At 45.1% G+C, this 22,579-nt stretch overlaps 1 protein-coding gene across 1 annotated transcript; it reads left to right on the top strand.

The window, feature by feature from the left end:
* The first annotated feature begins 173 nt into the window (after window positions 1-173).
* Window positions 174-18,595, top strand: Ppp1cc (protein phosphatase 1 catalytic subunit gamma). Its single transcript, XM_004670971.2, has 8 exons — window positions 174-271; window positions 9,535-9,666; window positions 10,613-10,843; window positions 12,645-12,749; window positions 14,694-14,917; window positions 15,121-15,255; window positions 17,267-17,327; window positions 18,207-18,595. The coding sequence occupies exons 1-8, from the start codon at window positions 217-219 to the stop codon at window positions 18,275-18,277; spliced, it is 1,014 nt and encodes a 337-aa protein (XP_004671028.1). The 5' UTR covers window positions 174-216; the 3' UTR covers window positions 18,278-18,595.
* The last annotated feature ends 3,984 nt before the right edge of the window (window positions 18,596-22,579 follow it).

Below are 22,579 nucleotides of genomic sequence, written 5' to 3'. Positions count from 1 at the left end.
AGAAAGCCGGGAGCGGGGCGGCCGGGGGGGCGGGTGGAACCCGCCGCGGCTGCTGCCATCGCCGCCGCCACCACCGCCACCGCCGCCGCCACCGCCACCGCCACCGCCAACCGCCGACTGTGTGCTCTGGAGCGGAAGGCGCTGTGAGTCCCGGGCGCGAGCCGGCGGCGGCGGCGGCGGCGGCGCCGCTGCGGGAGGGTCGGCGGTGGGACGGCGATGGCGGATATCGATAAACTCAACATCGACAGCATCATCCAACGGCTGCTGGAAGGTGAGGGCGGCGGGCGAGCCCCGGGGTTCGGAGGGAGCTGCGAGCCGGCCGGTTGGGAGAAGGAAGGGGTCGCGGGGGAGGCCGGCGCGGAGGTGGGGGGGGGTCCCTAACTTGTCGCCGCTCAGGCGGGGCGGACGCGCCTTCCCGCCGCCGGTCCTGCGGGCTTCGGTGGGCGGGGGGAGAGGGTTCGGGATCCCACCCCCCCCCCCGATCCATTTTCCTGCACCCGTCCTTCTTCCCTGGCTGTTGGATGGAGGTACGAGTCTCACGGGGTTTGGGGGGGGTCCCCTTGTTTCCCCCGCCACCACCCCTCCCCGTCCTGGTGGTGGTTAGGTGTTTCTGGGGTCCAGAGACCCATTTCTCTGGGACTTGGCGACCAGCATCGGCATGTCAGAGAGAGAGACAGAGATGAGACCCTCTCTCCTCCCGACTCCCCAAAGCCGTTCAAGTTGTCCCCCGAGCGCGCCTCTGCACCCGGAGCCGGGATGGAGACGTGTCGTTATCTTCCCGGTGCCAGCCTCGGTGCAGAGCGCCGGGCGGTCACGGGATTATTTATTGTAGCCGAGGATGGGCAACGCTTCTGCGGCGCCGGGCTTGGGCATCGCCGGGGGCCACTTTGCTAGGCTGGGGCTGTTATTTTAAACTGTTTTGCAGGAGAAACTTAAGACACCGAAGCCAACGCGCGCTAGTCCAAGGTCACTGTTATCAGTCAGGTTTCAAACCCAGGTAGTCTGAATAGCCAGAACGGGGGAAGGAAGGAAGATGTCTGTGGCTAAAATGGGAAAGCTTTCGTTTGGGCTGACTCTTTTTAAGACTTCAGAGAGACTGGACAGTGGATTCCTAGGGGTGGGAGAGAGGGACAGGATCACATTTTAAACTGGGAAGCTGAATCCAGCTCCCTCATTCCAGAGCATGTGGGCTAATGCTAACATCCCATCCAGAAAGACTGCAGTCAAATGTTCCCTGCTTAACTTGGGCACTTGATGCTGTGAACTGGCCAGGTTTAACTGCTTTTAGTAGCCTTTGTGTGGTCTTCCTAGGAGATGGTTGGGATGTACCTGCTGTGAGTTATGGAGCCAAAGAGGAGAAACAGTAGAATAGTTCTGATAGTAGATCTTTTGAAGTCACGAAAAGAAAATGCAAATGACCTTTAGGAATACTGCACTTTTCTCATTTTTGCACTTTTGTCTTTAAAAACCCGCTTGGGCTAGGGAGGTGGCCCAGATCGTGCAGGAAGTCCAGAGTTGCATCTCCAGCAGTACATAAATTAGGCATGCTGAAGCACATAATCGTAACTCTCAGGAGGCTAGTGGATCAGAAGGTCAAGGTAATCCCTCGCTGCATAGGAGACTTGAGGCCAGCCTGGGCTACATGGGAAACTGATTAAAATATATTTTGCATTAAGAAAGGAACTTTTGCGAGGTGTGGTGGCGCACACCTTTAATCCCAGCACTTGGGAGGCTAAAATAAGGAGGATTGCTGTGAGTTTCTAGGCCAGCCTGAGATTACATAGTGAATTGCAGGTCAGCCTCGGCTACAGCGAGACTCTACCTTGAAAAGAAAATTTAAAAAGGGGCCGGGTGAGGTGGTGCACACCTTTAATCCCAGCACTCGGGAGGCAGGCATAGGAGGATCACCTTGAGTTCAAGGCCACCCTGAGACTACATAGTGAATTCCAAGTCAGCCTGGACTAGAGCAAAACTCTACCTCAAAAAAAAAAAAAAAAAAAAAAGCAACAACAAAAACCTCCATCATACATAGAAAAATAAAAAGGAAGAAACTTGCTAAATTTTCTCAGCGTGCACATCGGTATAGGGACATGTGAGGCTTGACTAGGGTGGCTTTGTTTCTGACAATACAGAAGAGATTGGAGCCCATAGGTTTTGTTTCATGTGTTTTCCATATAGGGACTCATTTAGCCCAGGCTGGCCTTGTACTCACAGCGACCCTTCCACCTCTGCCTCCAGGTGCTGGGTTTAGAGGTGTGTACCACCACCCCAGTGATTTTTTTTTTTTATTTTTTTGTTTGTTTTTTCGAGGTAGGGCCTTGCTCTAGCCTAGTCTGACCTGGAATTCGCCTCAAGCTGGCCTCAAACTCACAGCAACCCTGCTTCAGCCTCCTGAGTGCTGGGATTAAAGATGTGTGCCACTGTGCCTGGCTAAAAAAGAATTTTGTGGGCTGGCGAGATGGCTCAGTGGTTAAGTGGCTTGCCTGGGAAGCCTAAAGACCCAGGTTTGATTCCTCAGTACCCACATAAACCAGGTGTACATGGTGGCGCAAACACCTGGATCTGGAATTCGTGTGCTGTGACCAGACTAGTGCACCCACTCTCTCTGCCTCTTTCTATCAAGTAAATAAAAATAAAATATTTTAAATTTTTTTGTATTTATGAGAGGGAGAGAAAATGGGAGAATGGGAATGCCAAGGCCTCTTGCTGCTGCATATGAACTCCACATTCATGTGCCACTTTGTGCATCTGGTTTTGTGTGAGTACTGGGGAATGAAACCTAGTCTGGCAGGCTTTGCAGGCCAGTGCTGTTTAACATCTGGGGTATCTCCACTTACCCAGTTTTTTTTAATTAAAAAAATTAATTTGTGAGCTAAGAGAATGAGTTGTGTATACTAGGGCCTCATGCTGCTGGGAAATGAACTCCAGATGCATGTGCCATTTTGTGCATTTGTCTTTAAGTGGTTCTGGGGGATGGAACCCAAGCCTGCAGAGTGTGTAAGCAAGCACTTCTTTTTTTCTTTTTCTGGTTTTACATGGTAGGGTTTACTCTAGCCCAGGATGACCTGGAATTCACTATGTTGTCTCAGGGTGGCCTTGAACACGCCACAATCCTACCTCTGCCTCCCAAGTGCGTGCATCACTATACTTGGCTGTGTGCTTTTAACCACTGAATCATCTCCCCAGCCCTTGTTTATTTACTCTCCCCCCCTCACGTAGGGTCTCACTCTAGTTCCAAGCTTGCCTTGGACTCATGGTGATCCTCCTACCTCTGCTTCCCCAGTGCTGGAATTAAAGGTGTGTGCCACTGCACCTTTGTTTGTTTTAATATTTTTATTTGTGGGGAGAGAATGAGGATGGGCATGCCAGGGCCTCTTGCCACTGAATGAACTCCAGATGCACCCGGCTTTGCATGGGTTCTGGAGAATGGAACCCAGACTGTGAGGCGTTGCAAACAAGCACCTTTAACTACTGAGCCACCTCTGTAGCCCTTGGGTGGTTTTTGTTTTTGTTTGTTTTCTTTTGGTTTTTCGAGGTAGGGTCTCACTCAGGCTGACCTGGAATTCACTATGTAGTCTCAGGGTGGCCTTGAACTCACCACAATCCTCCTACCTCTGCCTCCTGAGTGCTGGGATTAAAGGTGTGCGCCACCATGCCCAGCCTTGGGCGTTTTTTTGGTGGGGAGAGGAAGGGTGGTAGGTCTCATTCTAGCTCAGGCTGACATGGAATTCACTATGTAGTCTTAGGCTAACCTCGAACTTACAGTGAACCTCCTATCTGCCTCCCAAGTGCTGGGATTAAAGGCATGCGTCACCACTCCCAGCCTTCTTATTTTTAATACTAAAAATCTGCTGACATTTTAAATTGTAAAATTAGTTCATCTTTTTTTTAATGCTTTATTTATTTATTAGGGGGTGGCAGATAGAGAGAATGGGGCCTCCAGAGCCTCCAGCCACTGCAAATGAACTCCAGATACATGTGCCACCTTATGCAACTGGCTCACCTGGAACCTGGAGATCTTTAAGATTTGTTATCCTAATTTGCTGGGATTTTTTACATGTCATAATTAATCTTTTGCCAGTGTGGGTAGGGCATTCCCATGGTCCCAACACTGGATGCCAAGGCAGGAAAATCCCAAATTCCAGGTCAGACTAGACTGGAGAACAAGACCTGTGGTCTGTCTCTTTCTGCCTTCCCTACCTGCCCCCCAAATCTTTCAAGCTTAAAGGCTATAGAGCTAGTTGAAAAGTTTATTTGCAGCAACTAAAGGCCTTTGTGCACCCATTCTCTCCTTCCCCCCCACCTGCCCACATACCCTTGCAATTTTGGGTTTTCAAAGTAAGGTTTTACTGTAGCCCAGGCTATCCTGGAATTCACCATGTAATCTCAAGGTAGCTTTGAACTTACTTAGATCCTCCTCCCTCTGCTGGAATTCAAGGTGTTCACTTTTTTTTTTAAATTTGAGGGAGAGGAAGAGGTGAGAGAATGGGTGCACCAGGGCCTTCAGCCATTGCAAACAAATTAGATGCATGTGCCACCTTGTGCATCTGGCTTATGGCACTAGTCTACTGGGGAAACTGCGTCCTTAGGCTTCACGTATAAGCACCTTAACTATTAAGCAATCTCTCCAGGTCTTTTTTTTTTTTTTTATGTCGTTTGTTTTTGAGGTAGGGTCTCTCTAGTCCAGACTGGCCTGGAATTCACTATGTAGTCTCAGGCAGGCCTCAAGCTCATAGCAATCCTCCTACCTCTTCTTCCTGAGTGCTAGAATTAAAGGCATGTGCCACCATGCCTGTAGTATTGAGTATCTTTAAGGCTCATGGGAAATAGCAGGTCATAAAGTGTGGTGTCAGAAGTTGTGTCCTCTGTGATGTTTTACTGAACTGGACTGTTAGGCTGTGGAAAGGTTAAGCATTTTTCAGTGAATTGACCTTACCTTAGGTGTGGGACCAAGCTTCCTTATTGGGAGCACAGAAACTTTGCAGCTACATTCTGATGACCATCTATGGGGTGTCATCTTCAGAGCCCTCAGCTGTAGGGGTGGAGTGGGGTAGAAGGTCAAGGTCTGAAAGTACCAAGTCTTGCTGGTGGCTGCCCAGAAACCAAAGAAAGGACTCTTGATATCATTTTGTGGCACACATGTTTTGTAAACAACTTTCTTGAGAGAAAAATCCAGTGTTGCAAATATTTACTGTTGTTTTTGAGGTCTTCTTACTCACTGGATTGTTTTAAAACAACAAAACTCAGGATGGCCTCAAACTCACCACAGTCCTCCTACCTCTGTCTTCTCAGTGCTGGGATTAAAAGGCGTTCCCATTCATCTCTCTTCTATCTCCCTCTGCTTGAAAATAAGTAAAAATATTTCAAGTAAAACTTTTAAAGTTAGTAGTACTTAGTAGTAGTAGTGCTCTCTGAGCTCTTCCCCTCAGAGGACAAACGTTAACAGAAGGTGTGTGGTGTGCTGTGCACCTAGAGCCCCAGCACTGAGGTAGGGAAGGAATGACACAGGGCAGTACTGAGCCTCGGGCTGCAGAGATGGCTTAGCGGTTAAGCGCTTGCCTGTGAAGCCTAAGGACCTCAGTTCGAGGCTCAGTTCCCTAGGACCCATGTTAGCCAGATGCACAAGGGGGCGCACACATCTGGAGTTTGTTTGCAGTGGATTGAGGCCTTGGTGTGCCCATTGTCCCTCTTTCTGCTTCTTTCTCTCTCTGTCACTCTCAAATAAATAAAAATAAACAAAAATTTTAATAGCCTCGTGTCAAGAAAAATAGAGTTTAAAGGATCATGAGCTCCCTTAACAAGGGAACGCATGTAACAACATTGGTTTGTTGCAGTCGCAGTTCCGTTCACACAGCTAGGCAAGCCTTCTGTGCCGCTGTAAAGTAAGCCAGTGCTGCTGCGATACTCTTGTCAGAGACTGAAAGATGGGCGGCTCCTTTGTGAGTGTGGGACTCAAACCAGAAGCTTTAGGAGTTCTAGCTACAAATAAGCAGTCTGCCCGGGTTTGCTTCTGGCTTAGGGGATCACTGGTGATTGGGGTTTTCTGGCCAGTGAAGCAGGGATCCTGCCGTCCTTCTACCAGCATTATTTCTACAGGACTTTCAGCTGTGTGTCAGAACCTTGTTGTTGCCCTGGTGCTGTTGTATGCATCTGCCTTGGAAGCTTTATCGCTGCTCTGTTCTCATTGCCACTTTCAATATGTTTCCACCCAACCCAGCCTGCCCATGTAAAAGCCAGCCTGGTCTGTGTGAGGAGTGGAGAGATGGCTTAGCAGTTAAAGTGCTTGCCTGTAAAGCCTAAGGACCCAGGTTCAATTCCTCAGTACCCACATAAGCCAGATGCACATGGTGGCACATTTCTCTGTGGAGCTCATTTGTAGTGACCAGAGGCCCTGGCACACCCATTTTCATATCCTTTCTTCCCCTCTCACTGCCTCTGTGAACTGCTTAAAGGATTCTCTGCTCAAAAGAAAAAGAAAAAAAGAAGCCAGAAACAGAAGGAACTGGTGATCTTTAGTCCTTACATATTTGGGAGTCCAGAGTAGAGTGATTTGCCCAAGCTGTCTAAAACCAATCAGAAACTTCTGGCTTCCAGTCTAGTCTTGTCTCATCGTTTTTGTGCTTCAAGTTTATCCCTCTTCCTGTATGTACTTACTTTTCATTGAAAAAGAAAATACTGTTAAAGCGGGCATGGTATTGCAGGCCTTTAATCCCAGCACACTTGGGAGGCAGAGGTAGGAGGATCACTGTGAGTTCAAGGCCAGTTTGCGACTACATAATAATTTCCAGGTCAGCCTGGGCTAGAGTGAGACCCTACCTTGGGGGGGGGGACTGTTTTACATCCAGTTTTGTCTCTTTGACAGTTAATCCAGGTGTTCAAAGGCTATTGAGGCTGAGGGATAGTCTGATTGAGGGCACTGTTTCTCAAACTGGACATGGGGCTCATGATGGGAGAGGGTGCTCAGCAAACAGTAACAGGCAGTATATGTGTGTGCTATGTATGTATGTATGTGTGTCTGAGACAGAAAAAGTATGTCATGGCCTTCTGTTGCAACAAATAGTGAACTTTAGAAACACGTGGCACTTTTTGTATATGACTTTTTGTGGGTACTGGTGATTTGAATCCCACCTGCCAGGCTTTGCAAGCAAGTGCCTCAAATTTTTATTCTTACAGTTAACTGGATATTTATAAAACAAAGGTCCTGTAATCCTGTTGTTAAGCTTTTATGTATTTGAAAGAGAATGAATGAATGAATGAATGAATGAATGAATGAATGAATATGGGCACACCAGAGCCTCTTGTCACTACATACAATTTCTAGACATGTATACCACTTTGGCTTTACATGGGTACGGGGGAATTGAACCTGGGCCACTGAGTATCTTTAACCACTGATCCATCTCCCCAGCCCCAGTTGAGCATTTGTTACTTAGCTATTAGGCTAAATGACTTTATATTTTGAATATAAGCAAATCCCCTAGAATAAATTTAATGAAATTAATCTGGATTCTGTGGTTCTGCTGAAATAAAATCCCTTTTCACTAGTTTAATGGTAGAATGATGAGGCTTTAATTTCTCTCCTAGTCTGGTGTGTATTTTGCTGTAGATTTAACTCAGGGAATCCCCCACCATCAGTCTTGTACAGAGAACCAAAGCACATTGATTCTAATGATGCCGCCCACATGCATCAGCATGGACCTCTGCTGGATTGCTCTTGCAGGCCAGGGCCACTTTATCCTGTAACATGTTAAGAGCTGTTCAGTCTGTATTTAAGGATGGGCCATTATGTGTCTTCATTACCATTACTGCTGACCTGCTGAGAAGCAGTGAGGAAAGGTGAGTGTCCACCACGGGGACTTAAGAGTTTCTGGTTCTCTGAGCTGAGCTGAGCTAGCAGATTTTCCATTGCATTCTTTCTGGGGGCCTCTTTCAGCATGTGTCAGTGTGATTGTAAACATGAATGCAGGGGCTGGAGAGATGGCTTAGTGGTTAAGGCACTTGTCTATGAATCCTAAGGATCCAGGTTCAGTTTTCCACTACCTACATAAGCCAGATGCAAAGGTAGTGCATGCGTCTGGGGTTTGTTTGCAGTGGCTGGACAGAGGCCCTGGCACACCCATTCATATATTCATATTCATTTTCTCTTCCTCCCTCCCTCCCCCTCTCTCTCCCCCTCAACTAAACAAAATATTTTTAAAAAACCACACATACACATGAATGCAGGCCCAAAGAGTATGCAAGAAACTACACACAGCCTATGTTGGTAGTTTGTACATAGATGTCAGATCTTCTAGATACTTGTCCTTTGCAAACCCTGCTGGGTAGGAGACTCCAAGCGTCTGGACCACCATGGTTTTAGAATAGGCAGTGTGGAGGACAGATTGGGTAGTGTGGCAGGCTGAAAAATCACTGGTTTTGCACATGAAAATTCTTCTAGAGCTGTCCCAGTGGGCAAAGCCACTTGTGTGCCTTGGAAATGGCACAGAGTGAGACCAGGAGTCTGGTAGTCAGTAGGAAGCTTCCATCACAGGCAGGACCATGGCGAACCCTCATTCATGTGCCTGTCTGGAAAGATTCAACTTGATCTTTGAATTCCTGTCAGTTCTAAAGATTGGTGTTAAAACCATGCTTGCTATAACTTCATGAAAGTCAGTCTGGCCAGAAAGCTGATTAAACCCTGCTTTTTCTAAAACTAGTGTCTTCCTAAGTATTTAACACTTTCTATGAAGTTGTGTATTAAAATATTTTATTTATTTATGAGCTAGATGTAGTGGCACACACCTTTAATCCCAGCCCTTGGGAGGCAGAGGTAGGAGGATTGCCAAGAGTTATAGGCCACCTTGAGACTATATAGTAGATTCCAGGTCAGCCTGAGCTAGAATGAAACCCTGCCTCAAAAAACCAAAACATATCTTTATTTACTTATTTATTTGAGAGAAAGAAAGATAGAAAGAGTGAATGGATACACCAGGGCCTCCAGCCACTGCAAACAAACACCAGATACATGTGCCATCTTATGTATCTTGCTTTACTTGGGTGCTGGAGAATTGAACCTGGAGTCCTTAGGCTTTGCAGGCAAGTGCCATAACTGCTAAGCCTTCTCTCCGACCTGAGTGATACATATGTTGCTAGATACGTTTTATTTGAGAGGGAGAGAGAGAACAGGCATGCCATAGCATATGCATGCACCACTGTGCATCTGGCTTTATGTGGGTATTGAGGAATCAAACTTGGGATGTCAGGCTTTGCAAGCAAGCATCTTTGACTGCTGAGCCATGTCTTCAGCCCTGTTTTTGTTTTCTCGAGGTAGGGTCTCTAACCCAGGGAGTGTGTGTATGGGCACACCAGGGCCTCTTGGTGCTTCAGATGAACTCCAGATGCATGTGCCACATTGTGTATCTGGCTTTATGGTACTAGGGAATTGAACCTGGGCCAGCAGATTTTGCAAGCAAGGGCCCTTAACTTCCGAGTCATATCCCCAGCACTGATACTGTATTTGAACTATTGGGCTAATTGAAGTGTTCTCTCCTGCAGTGAGAGGGTCGAAGCCAGGTAAGAATGTCCAGCTACAGGAGAATGAAATCCGAGGACTATGCTTAAAGTCTCGAGAGATCTTCCTCAGTCAACCTATCCTCCTAGAGCTTGAAGCACCACTCAAAATCTGTGGTAAGTTTGGGCATTGGGTTATCTTTGGCAGGCTACATGTTGATTACTAGAATCCGTGGCCTCATTAGCCCACAGAATTATTGGTATTTGTTAACCTGGAGCTACTTAAAATATGGGTTCAGTAGTAGATGTAGAATAAAATGAGTTAGTAGACTCAGTTTCCTGCTTCAAGTTGTTTGTTTTTTTTCCTCTTGGTGCTGAGGACCAAACCCAGAGCCTTGCCCTTGCTAGGCAAGGACTCATTCACTGAGCTCAATCCGCAACCCCCTGATTTTTTTTTTAATTGCTCCAAGGAAGGATTACGCATGTGTTTGACAGAGGAGAAAATGAAACTGAGAATGGGAGCTAAGGAAATTTTTGGCTGACATAGAGGAGTGTGTGCAGCTGCTTTCATGCTTAAAGAAACATTGCTTATGATGATCTGTCTTACTGATTCCATGGAGAGAGGGTCGAGAAAGAGGGAGAGGATGAAAGTGAAATGCTCTGGCTTTATCTGGCAGGAAGATTTGAAGACTGGATGCAGTGATGGGGGGTGGGCTTTGTAGTGTGAGGGCAGACTCTACAGACGCACAGAGGCTCTGCTGACACAAGACCTTGGACCCTGGCTGAGAGCAAGCTGCCTGCAATCTGATGGTGGTTAGCAGGCCTGAAAGGAAACGATGTTACTGAGCAAGAAGGTATACTGAGACATAAAATCCCACTCACAAAATAAGTTCTTTCTTGAGTTTTCTGTGGGGTTCTGGTTATATTCATATGTCTAATATTTTTATTGTGGTCAGTTGAACTAAATATGGTACAAGATTGGGAATTACTAGCTTTCAGATTCAGCTCATTAAAAGTCATTGCCACTATGCAGTGAATGTTTAAAGAGGGGTCTTTCCAGAGCTTTGTTTGTAAGTTGAGCCTTAAGTCCAGTGACACTGTGTGATCAAGTTCTTATCTCCAGGTGACATCCACGGACAATACTATGATTTGCTTCGACTGTTTGAATATGGTGGCTTCCCGCCAGAAAGCAACTATCTGTTTCTCGGGGACTATGTGGACAGGGGGAAGCAGTCATTGGAGACTATCTGCCTCTTACTGGCCTACAAAATCAAATATCCTGAGAACTTTTTCCTTCTCAGAGGGAACCACGAGTGTGCCAGCATCAATAGAATTTATGGATTTTACGACGAATGTAAGTGCTATGCCCTAAGGAAGAGTTGACCTGGGTGAAGGGACTTCTGAGGTCTTTGGAGAGTTCAGAATCTCACACTCTGACTTTATTAACTTAAAAAAAATTTTTTTTAATTTGCAAACAAGGAGAGAGAGAGGAGATAGAGAGTGGGTGCACCAGGGCCTCCAGCTAGTGCAAATGGACTATAGATGCATGCTCCACCATGTGCATCTGACTTAAATGGGTCCTGGGGAATTGAACCTGTGTCCTTTGGCTTTGCAGGCAAGCACCTTAACCATTAAGCCATCTGTCCAGTCCTTATTAACTTGTTTTTATCTTCACTTCTAAAGGTAGAAAAAAATGTTGCCCTGAATTCTTTGTGATCAGAGCAGAAGTATGGTGATTCGTGGTTCCTTGAAGGTCATTACTCTACAGTATGCACAAATAACATAATTCTAAAAGCCTGTTCAAATTGTGTTTTGAGATACATGCTGTTTCATTCTGTAGGATCTGTTTTAAAAATTGGGTGTGATCCTTTAACCTCAGTATTCTGGAGGCAGAGCTAGGAGGATCACTGAGAGTTCAAGGTCACCCTGAGACTAGAGTGAATTCCAGGTTAGCCTGGGCCAGAGTGAGACCCTACCTCAAAAAAACAAAAGAAAAAAGACATGGGTCTGGTATCATGTGCCAGAATCCCAGCACTGGGAGTCACAGGAGAATCACAAGTTCAAGGCCAACAGCTTGGGCTATGTAAAACCAACTCAAAAAAATAAATAAAACTTTGGTCTCCTGTAGCTCTACAAGAAGCGGTGCACACTGGACTACACCTTTAGACCTTCCATCCTCTGGGTGAGGAAGGAGAGACTCAGGACAGGGCTTCTTAGTGTGTCTAGGAGGAAAAGACCCCTAACATTGGATGTTCTCTGCAAATTAAGAGGATTTTATACTTGCCAAAGTTCATAACTGGTTTTGTTTGAACTCAAAACATTTTACACATAGAATCAGTGATTACTTCTGTCACAGTCACTCTCAGATGCCAGCACATGTGGCCACATGCTAGTGAGAGTATATGTAGCCTCAGTTCCCTGGGAGGGTTCTAAGGGTGTGTGCCTATCATAGCAGTTCATTCCCATGGAGTTTATGGGCTTCCTGCAAAAGCAGGGTGGGAGTTAGTAGGCCATTAATAGAAAAATAGGATGTGTTGAAAGGATGATAGCAGCGGGCAAGTTAAAAGTATTAAACTGTTGATTATAATATTTTTTAACATTTTTATATATATTTTTAAATTTGTTTTTATTTGAGAGAAGCAGTTAAAGAGAATGGGCACCACAAAGCCTCTAGCCACTGCAAACAAGCACCAGATGCATGTGCATCTGGCTTACCCAGGTACCAGGGAATCGAACCTGGGTCCTTAGGCTTCACAGGCAAATGCCTCAACCACTAAGCCATCTCTCCAGCCCACATGTAGATATTTATATGCCTATATATCCAACCCTTGTAAGGTACTTCCAGCAAATATTTTAAAAATATTTATTTATCTGAGAGAGAAAGAGGCAGATAAAGAATGGGTGTGCCAGGGCCTCTAGCCACTGCAAATGAACTTTAGATGCATGTACCACCTTGTGCATCTGTCTTTGCATGGGTCCTGGAGAATCAAGCCTAGGTCCTTAGGCTTTGCAGGCAAATGCCTTAACCGCTAAACCATCTCTCCAGCCCTTCCAGCAGATTTTAATAAAACAGTTTCACTTACTTGAACCTTGCTTTGAAGGAAACTGTCCTGAGAGAATGGGGCTGTTTCTTTAACTGTTCTAAATGTTCACAGGTAAAAGAAGATACAACATTAAACTATGGAAAACATTCACAGACTGTTTTAACTGTTTACCGATAGCAGCCATCGTGGATGAGAAGATATTCTGCTGTCATGGAGGTATGCAGGCTGATTGTCAATACAGATAGGTTTTGACCCTTCTAAAAGGCGGAGCTGACATTTAGAGGTTGCACTGAAGATCATCTCTTCTGTCCAATTATTCTCCTTTATTTGTGTGGCTTGGTTTTGGTTTTGTGAAGGTTGTGTGTGGTGTTCGCTGTTTTTCCTGTAGTTCTGGCCTTGATGTAATCAAGGATGACCTTGAGTTTCTGATGTATCTTCCCCCTGAGTGTTGGGGCCATCGGCATCTGCCACCATACCGATTTATACTGTGCCGGGGGTGGAGCTCTGCTGGGCAAGCTCTCCAGCTGAGCTTTAACCCTCCCCGCCCCCATCCTTGTTTTTATGTTCAGTGTGCAAAATGACAGAAGTATTTGGCTAGAATCTGTTAATTGTTTGAATATAGAACATAAAATATTTTATATAGTAAATAAGCTACAGTGAATAGATGGAGCCACAAGTCTTAGGATCTGGGAAAGTGTGAATATATATCTCCCCTTGATCTGATCTCCCTGACCTATCTGACATGGGTTCTGGAAGCTGTTTGACTTTTTTCTGTAGTAAGGTTTTGTTTGCTTGTTTACGGGAGGGTTTGTTAATTACTAATATTTTTTGGCCAGAAATTGAGCACCCATGAAATACAGGATATTGACATACGCACTCCTGTACTACATAGCTCGGGGTACTGTTAATGATGAGATTTTTAACTCAAGTGAGAGTAGACCACATGATTGTTGGTCACATAGAACTTACGGTCTCTGGACAGCAAAAGGTTCTTGCTCTGCATCTGAACGTCTGTCTTCTGTATCCAGCAATTAATCAGTGGCTGTCCATTGCTCCTCACTGTCCTTAGCCAGAGAGGCAAGAAGGCAAGGAGTTGCTAGAGTCTGGTGTTAAGGCTTTATGTGCTGTCTCTGTATTACCAGACATACTATGCCCTGGAAATCAGTAAATTCCAGTGCCTGTTTACTAGGGGTTTGTGGGGGGTTTTTGTTGTTGTTTGTTTGTTTGCTGTTTTTATAACCAAAATTAAGTAAGTAAAACATCCATAGGTTTAATTTAAGCTTGGTTTCAGAAAAATGAGTTTATAGACAGATGAAACTATTAAAAATGGTAACATCTTTGATTATTTTTTGTTTTGAGGTAGGGTTTCACTCTAGATCAGGCTGACCTGGAATTCACTATATAGTTGCAGAATGGCCTTGAACTCGATCCTTCCAAAGGATGGGATTAAAGGTGTCTGCCACCATACTGGACGTATCTTTGATTTCTGTTTATTTTATTTAATTTATTGGAGCCAGAGAGAGAGAGAGAATAGGGTGTGCACCAGGGCCTCGAGCCACTGCAAACGAACTCCACATGTTTGCACCACCATGTGCATCTGGCTTGCGTGGGACCTGGAGAATCGAACCTGGGTACTTAGGCTTCATAGCCATGCGCCTTAACTGCTAAGCCATTTCTCCAGCCCTGATTTTGTTTTTGTTCTTTCTTTTGTTTTTGTTTTTTTTCCTTCCTTGAGGTAGGGACTCGCTCTATCCCAGACTGACCTAGAATTTACTCTGTAGTCCAGGTTAGCCTTGAGTTTAGGGCAATCCTTGCTCCTGGGCCTCTTACCACTGCAGACAAACTCCAAATGCATGTGCCACTTTATGCATCTGCCTTTACATGGTACATGGGTACTGGGGAATTGAACCTATACCATCGGGCTTAGCAAGCAAGCAACTTAACAGTTGAGCCATCTCTCCAGCCCAATAACATTTTGTTTTGTTTTGTTTTTTCAAAGTAGGGTCTCATACTAGCCTAGGTTGATCTGGAATTCACTCTGTAGTCCCAGGCTGGCCTCTTCCTACCTCTTTATTTCCAAGTGCTAGGATTAAAGGCATATACCACCATGCCTGACTCCAGTAATATCTTAATAATCCTTCCTTTTCCCCCCTTTAATAGGTTTATCACCAGATCTTCAATCTATGGAGCAGATTCGGCGAATTATGCGACCTACTGATGTACCAGATCAAGGTCTTCTTTGTGATCTTTTGTGGTCTGACCCCGATAAAGATGTCTTAGGCTGGGGTGAAAATGACAGAGGAGTGTCCTTCACATTTGGTGCAGAAGTGGTTGCAAAATTTCTCCATAAGCATGATTTGGATCTTATATGTAGAGCCCATCAGGTATTGATTTTGAATTTTACATGTACACTTTCGAGCATGTGTGTGAGCACAGGTTCTCCTTGTTGATTTTGGTGGGTAGGTATTGCTTATTTATACAAAGTGTCTCTGGAATAAGCTACAGGATATCAGGCTCAGTGGGAAACTAAAGATATGTTTTACCTAAAGTTACATCTACTTACACTGAAAATAATTGTCTCCCCAAGGTGGTTGAAGATGGATATGAATTTTTTGCAAAAAGGCAGTTGGTCACTCTGTTTTCTGCACCCAATTATTGTGGAGAGTTTGACAATGCAGGCGCCATGATGAGTGTGGATGAGACGCTGATGTGCTCCTTTCAGGTAGAGCCTGCTGCCCCCGCTGCTTCCTCCCTTAGCTCGCAAGTTGCTGGCTTAGAAGGTCATTGCTACTGTCCATTTTTATTGAGTAGTCTAAACTTGAGCTTTCCCAGAGCCCGTGTTTGTCCTACGGGTAATGTTTGATCCTATTTTTAACTTTTATTGACAACTTCCATACAGAAAATATAGCATGATCATAACACCCTCCCTTTTCCCCCAATCCAAATCTTCCCTCCCCTGAATCCCTTCTTTCCAACTCTCTTCTCTTTTCATTGGTCCCTTAAGTGTAGTAGCAGTAGGTAGAAACAAAACAATATGTAACCTCCTCGTGCTTTGGTTTCTTTAGTTTTCACTATAAATCTGTGAGCATGCTGTCTGGATTGTCAAGCTAAGATGCCATCCCCACCCTGTGCCTGTTGTGCTGTGCGATAGCTTAGTTCAGCTTCCTCTTCAACTTATGTGGAGCCTTTAAAAAACTTTTTTTTTTTGTTTTGCTTTTCAAAGTAGGGTCTCACTCTGGCGGGGGGCTGACCTGGAATTCACTATGTAGTCTCAGGGTGGCTTCAAACACACAACAGTCCTCCTATCTCTGCCTCCCAAGTGCTGGGATTAAAGGCATGCGCCACCATGCCTAGCCTAAAAAAGAATTATTTGTTTTTTTTAATATGAGAGAAAGAGGATGGCCATGCCCTGGCCCCTAACCACTACAAACAAACTCCAGACACATGTGCCACCTTGTGCATCTGTCTGGTTACATGGGTACTGGAGAATCCAACCTGGTTTCTTTGGCCTTGCAGGCAAGTGCCTTAACTGCTAAGCCATCTCTCCAGCCCCCTGGAGCAATTTTTGTTGTTAAATTTATTTATTTATTTGAGAATAGGTGTGCCAGGACCTCTAGCCACTGCAAATGAACTCCAGGCACATGCATCACCATGTGCATCTGGATTATGTGGGTATTGGGGAATCAAACCTGGGTCCTGTGCTAGGGAAATGGCTTAGTGAAGCCTGAGGACCTCAGGTCGATTCCCCAGGATGCAGATGCACAAGGGGGCGTATGGGTCTGGAGTTTATTTGCAGTGGCTAGAGGCCCTGGCATGCCCATTCTCTTTATCTGCCTCTTTCTGTTTCTCAAATAAGTAAATATTCAAAAAACACACACAGAGCCAGGTGTGGTGGTGCACACCTTTAATCCCAGCACTCAGGAGGCAGAGGTAGGAGGGTTTCTGTGTGTTCGAGGCCACCCTGAGACTCCATAGTGAATTCCAGGTCAGCCTGGGCTGTAATAAGATCCTACCTCAGGGAAAAAAATAAAAAACAACATGGGTCCTTGGTCTTTGCGGGCAAGTGCCTCAAACACTAAGCCTTGGAGCCTTTTGTTAACGTGCTATGTATGACATCATTTGACCTTCAGTTGGCACAAAAGGAATGTTTATGCCTCCACCTTTCATTTGCTTATAAAGTTGACCGATGTCAAGCTTACTTGATCATAAATACAGCTACTGAACTCTCGGCAGTCATTAGCCAAATGAATTAAAACCATTCTCAGGGAGAATTTGCAGCAGCTCCCAGAGACGGCACGTGGATGCTTAGTGATTTGAGGACACAAACACACACAGTGTCAAAAGGGGTAGCTAGTTACTCTCGGGATTTTTATCCAGTCTGTATATCACAATGTCTGTGTGTGTCTATCTGTGCCTGCCTCCCTGCTTTTCCCTCTTTCTTCCCACCCCTCAAATTTTCTGAAGCAGGGTCTGACTACAGCCCAGGTTGGCCTCTAACTCATGGCAATCCTCCTACCTCTCAAGTACTGGGATTAAGGCATGTACCACTACACTTTCATTGTGCTTCGTACCAAAATGCTCTACTAGCTTAGTGTTTACATACTAGAGTGGGGCCTCCAAGTTTAGGGGGAGTTTAAGCAACAAGAAGCCTTTCTGAACAAAAGATTTAAATGTAAAGCCTCAAGATTGTGATTTGAGTATTCCTAAAGTATGTGCTATCTTCATCTTTTTAGATTTTAAAGCCTGCAGAGAAAAAGAAGCCCAATGCCACAAGACCCGTCACACCTCCAAGGGGTATGGTCACAAAGCAAGCAAAGAAATAAATGTCATGTGACACTTGTAGCTGGGACTTGTAACATAGAGTATATATATATAGCCTTCATTTTAAAAACTGTAATGTGTACTGGTCAGCCTGCCCAGATAGACCTGTGTTTGTGGGGCCCTCCCTCAGTGTTGATTTCACGAATGGCATTTGCTGCTTATAACAGTAAGTGAAAGATGCTCCCAAGAATGTTTTCGTTTTTTAATTTCCTATTATTTTTGTAGACAATTTTAATGATGGTGTTAAGCTGCATACCCCAGGACACGGAGACTGTCTGAGAGGGCATGTACAAATGATCTTTTTTTAACTTAGTACAAATCATGACTGTGTAAATGCTCGTTTCCTTGAGGATCTAGAGAGAGCCCTAGGGTGCTCAGATGTGTACATGTTCTTGTCTTAAATGCACACTGTTAATACAGACCACTGTGAACATTGTTTTTACTTTCAAGTTTTGTTTCAAAGGGATTGCTTTTCCTCTCACTGTCTTATCATGTACAAACAAGTCTTTACTGCTCTGAGAGCAGGAGTAACTTCACCCTGCAGCATCACCGCTATGGTTGTATATTTAATTAAGCACTTTTCCTGCCTCCCATATACTTAAAATGACGATTAAAGCCATTCTCTTAAATGTTTGTGACTCTTTCCTAAAGCCAAAGTTTCCGTTGGAATATTGACACCCCCTTAAGTGCAGGGTGGCATGGTTATGTACTCAGGCCACCTTAGGGACTCAAAAGCAGGTTTTTTATTTTGAGTAGCAATTAGTAATGTAGTGCTCTTGAAGCTGTTAATGTTGAAAGTTAATATTTTATACAATTTCCATATAGTCTATTCATTAAGTAATCTTTTTACAGTTGGATCAGGCCTGAACCCGTCCATTCAGAAAGCTTCAAATTATAGAAACAATACTGTTCTATACGAGTGACTGATTATGCTTTCTTTGGCCTACATTCTGTATTCTGCGGTGAAGTTGAGGCTTATAAATCAAAACAAAGGAACTAACTTGCTGTCCACCAGTTTATACAGAACTCACAGTATCTATGACTTTTTTTAAACTAAGATCTGTTTAAAAAAAAAAAAGAAATCTGTTTCAACAGATGACCGTGTACAATACCATGTGGTGAATGAATTGAGACTTATTAAATGATGAACTTGTTAAATCTTCTCCGTGTCCTTTTGTCAGCACGGCAGTGCACACGGGAGAACTGATGGACGCCCATGAATAAACGCTCTGGAAACCGCACTGTTTGCTGGCATTTGTCTCCACACACTCTCCACAGGCGCCTCCGAAGGGGCTTGGCTTTGATTTCTGACTTGGAAGTGGCTGAGTTTAAGTGAAGGGGTTGAGGCTGAGCTGTCCTGCCCTGCTCTGGGGGAGGTGGAATCTATCTAGGTTCACTTGAACGTAGCAAATTGAAAGACATGACACTATTGCACCCATTGGCTCGTTTGGCCTGCCTGGCCAAATTTAAGGCTTGCAGTGTCCACTGTACCTCCACTGGTGATTTCTGTCTTTCCCATGGAACTGCATGCAGCGTAGCTTTTTCCAGCTTCCTGTCAGCTGGTCTACACTGAGGAGGCTTCTCAGCTCAGCTCCACCAGTATTTGTCAGTGATCTTTCAGCCCAAGCATGTGGAATCTTCAGCAGTAGGGTCTTACTATCTATTCCTGGTGGGAAACCTAGAGCTCCAGTAGTGACTTGTAATGGTTTGGGGCATCAGGGACCTCCCTGGCTAATAACTCACTGGAAGGTATCCCATCCCTGGGACTGAAAATTTTCTATTAACAATCTTTGGCATCTAGGTGTGCCATTGTCCAAAAAAGTAGTTGTCTGTATGACTTATTCATACCCTTTTAGATTTTAACTAATTCTCCCCTCACCCTTCCTTTAAATATCTTCCCCTGACCTCACTTAGGCCATTAGGATTCTGCTACTGAGTTTTATTCTAACTCAGATAAATTCAAACATTTGTAGCTAGGATCCACATATGAGAGAGAACACGCAACGTTTGGTTTTCTGGGCCTGGGTTACCTCACTTAGTATAATCCTTTCCAGATCCATCCATTTTCCTGCAGATTTCATAATTTCATTTTTCCTTACCGCTGAGTAGAACTCCACTGTGTAAATGTGCCACATCTTCATCATCCACTCATCAGTTGAGGGACGTCTAGGCTGGTTCCATTTCCCAGTTATTGTGAGTAGAGCAGCAGTAAACATGGCTGAGCACGTATCTCTGAGGTAGTGAGACGAGTCCTTAGGATATACACCTATGCTTAGGAGTGCTATAGCTGGGTCATATGGTGGGTCTACTTTTAGCTGTCTCAGCAGCCTCCACACTGATTTCTGCAATGGCTGGACCAGATTTCATTTCCACTAAAAGTATAGAAGGGTTCCCCCTCCCCCACCCCCCTTTTTTAGATGTTTATATGCCATCTGCATTTTTAAATTTTTTTTTGTTCATTTTTATTTATTTATTTGAGAGAGACAGAGATTGAGAGAGAGAATTGGCACACCCAGGGCTTCCAGCCACTGCAAACAAACTCCAGACATGTGTGCCCCCTTGTGCATCTGGCTAACGTGGGTCCTGGGGAATCAAGCCTCGAACCAGGGTCCTTAGGCTTCACGGGCAAGTGCTTAAACTGCTAAGCCATCTCCAGCCATTTTTGTTTTTGTGTGTGTGTGTGTGTGTGTGTTGGGCTTTTTTGTTGTTGTTGTTGTTTTGTTTTTTAAGTTAGGGACTCACTCTAGCCCATACTGACCTGGAATTCACTATGTATTCTCAGGGTGGCCTTGAACTCTTGGCGATCTCCCTACCTCTGCCTCCCTAGCGCTGAGATTAAAGGCAGGAGGCACCACGTCGACCTCCAGCTGTAGTTTAAGAAGAACGCTAAGTCTAGTTCCATAGCAACCCTTCCCCCCCCCCTTTTTTTTTCCTTTTTTTGTTTTTGTTTTGAGGCAGAGTCTCACTCTCGCTCAGTCTGATCTGGAATTCAGTCTAAGCCTGGCGGGCCTCCCCACTCAGTGCTGAGAATAAAGGCATGAGCTACCTCGGCTGTGTTTTACTTTTTTTTTCCAAATAGTATTCCTGGTCTCAAGATAATGGCTTCATTATAAGATAAAAAGCAAGACAAGTGAACCTCCATAGGTGTTTAAGTAGTGTGTGATATAGTTGGAACCCATCAGTTGGGGTCTTGAGACTCACTAATCCCACTAGGTGGTGCAAAGTGGGAGGTAGACGTTCATGGGCCAGTGACTAAGAAAGGACGCCACCTCCAACATGGTGGGAGGTGTATTGTCACCTAAGGTTGTCCTTTGATCCGCACCTTGGGCTATGGGATGTGTGTGCCCACACCCAGACATACCATGTTCATGCAAGCAGACTAAAATGTTTATACTTGCTTGTAGGGGCACATGTGTGCCAAGCATGCACTGCTTTGCATCCAGGATTACATGGGTACTGGGAATTGAACCTAAACCAACAGATTTTAAGAAGCACCTTTAACTGCTGAATCATCTCCCCAACCTCAAGATACTTTTGAAAACTATTTTTATTTATTTATGTGCAAGTTGAGGGTACACACATGGAAGCGCCAGGACCTGTAGCCACAGCAAACTAACTCCAGATGAATGTGCCACTCTGTGCATCTAGCCTTAGATGGGTATTGGGGAATTGAACCCAGGTTGTTGGGCTTCGTAGGGCAAGCACCTTAACCACTTCCATCTCTTCAACCTGGCCTGAAGATTTTTAATTCTGAACTGAACTTTGTTCAGTTCTGTGAATCAGATGTACCCTGGACTAGTCAATGACAACCGCCTCCCACAAGCCCTTGCCCACTCCCCTAGAAAGTAAAACGTTTGTCTGACAGGATTAGCCCACCAGAACTACCCATGGCCACATACACCCAGCATGCAATAAACAGCTAGGTTCTTTTTAAAATTTTGTTTGCAAGCAGAGAAAAGCCAGGTCCTCAGCCACTGCTGACAGACTCCAGACACATGTGCCCCTTCATGCATCTAGCTTGACATGGTTACTAGGGAATCAAGTGTGGGTCATTAGGCTATGCAGACAAGTGCCTTAACTCATGAGCAATCTCTCCAGTCCCTTTTTCTTTTCTTTCTCAATTATTTTTTTGTGGGGGGCAGTGGGGTTTCGAAGTAGGGTCTCACACTAGCCCAGGCTGACCTGGAGTTTACTCTGTATTCTCAGGGTGGCCTCGAACTCTCCACAATCCTCTTACCTCTGCCTCCTGAGTGCTGGGATTAAAGGCGTGCACTACCACGCCCAGCTCCTTTTTAAAAAAAGTATATTAAAAATTGTTTTTCGCCGGGCGTGGTGGCGCATGCCTTTAATCCCAGCAGCACTCGGGAGGCAGAGGTAGGAGGATTGCCATGAGTTCAAGGCCACCCTGAGATGACAGAGTTAATTCCAGGTCAGCCTGGACCAGAGTGAGACTCTACCTCGAAAAAAAGAAAAAAAAAAATTTTTTTTTTCTTTGAGAGTGAGTATGAGCATGCCAGGGCCTCCTGCCATTGCAGACACGACCCCAGACACACCACTGCTTTGTGCATCTGGCCTTAAATGGGTACTGGGACATTGAATCTGGACAGTCGAGCTTTGTAAACAAGCAGCCTTAACCACGGAACAATCTCCCCAGCCCTAGGTTCTCTCTTAAATTAGAAACAAGTGACAATAGAAAGGGACTCAATTACATTAGGGAAACGGTCCAGGCACCAGTGAAGCCAGGCGTGGGGGCACACACCTTTAGTCCCAACACTCAAGTGGCAGGAGGAGGAGGATTGCTGAGTTTGAGGCCAGCCTGGGACTGGAGTGAAACCCTACCTCACAACAAAACAACAGAAAGCTTTGGCGGGCCCAGCGTGGTGGCTCACACCTATAATCCCAATACTTTGGAGGCCAAGAAAGGTAGGAGAATCTCTGTGAGTTCAAGTCTAGCTGGGGCTTCAGAATGAGTTCTGAGTCAGCCTAGGCTAGAGTGAGACCCAGTGTTAAATAATTAAAAAAAAAAAAAAAAAAAACTTCGAGGAGCTGAGAAATGGCTCAGTGATAAAAGCACCTGTATAAGAATTAGGCCTGGGCTGGAGGGATGGCTTAGCAATTAAGGCGTTTGCCTGCAAAGCCAAAGGATCCCGGTTCAATTCTCCATGACCCATGTAAGTCCGTTGCACAAGAGATGCATGCGTTTGGAGTTCATTTGCAGTGGCTGG

This window comes from Jaculus jaculus, chromosome 13, assembly GCF_020740685.1.
Source record: "Jaculus jaculus isolate mJacJac1 chromosome 13, mJacJac1.mat.Y.cur, whole genome shotgun sequence".
NCBI classification, from domain to species: Eukaryota; Metazoa; Chordata; class Mammalia; order Rodentia; family Dipodidae; genus Jaculus; species Jaculus jaculus.
Note: the sequence above shows the minus strand (reverse complement) of the source record. Positions and strands in the feature narration are given on the sequence as shown.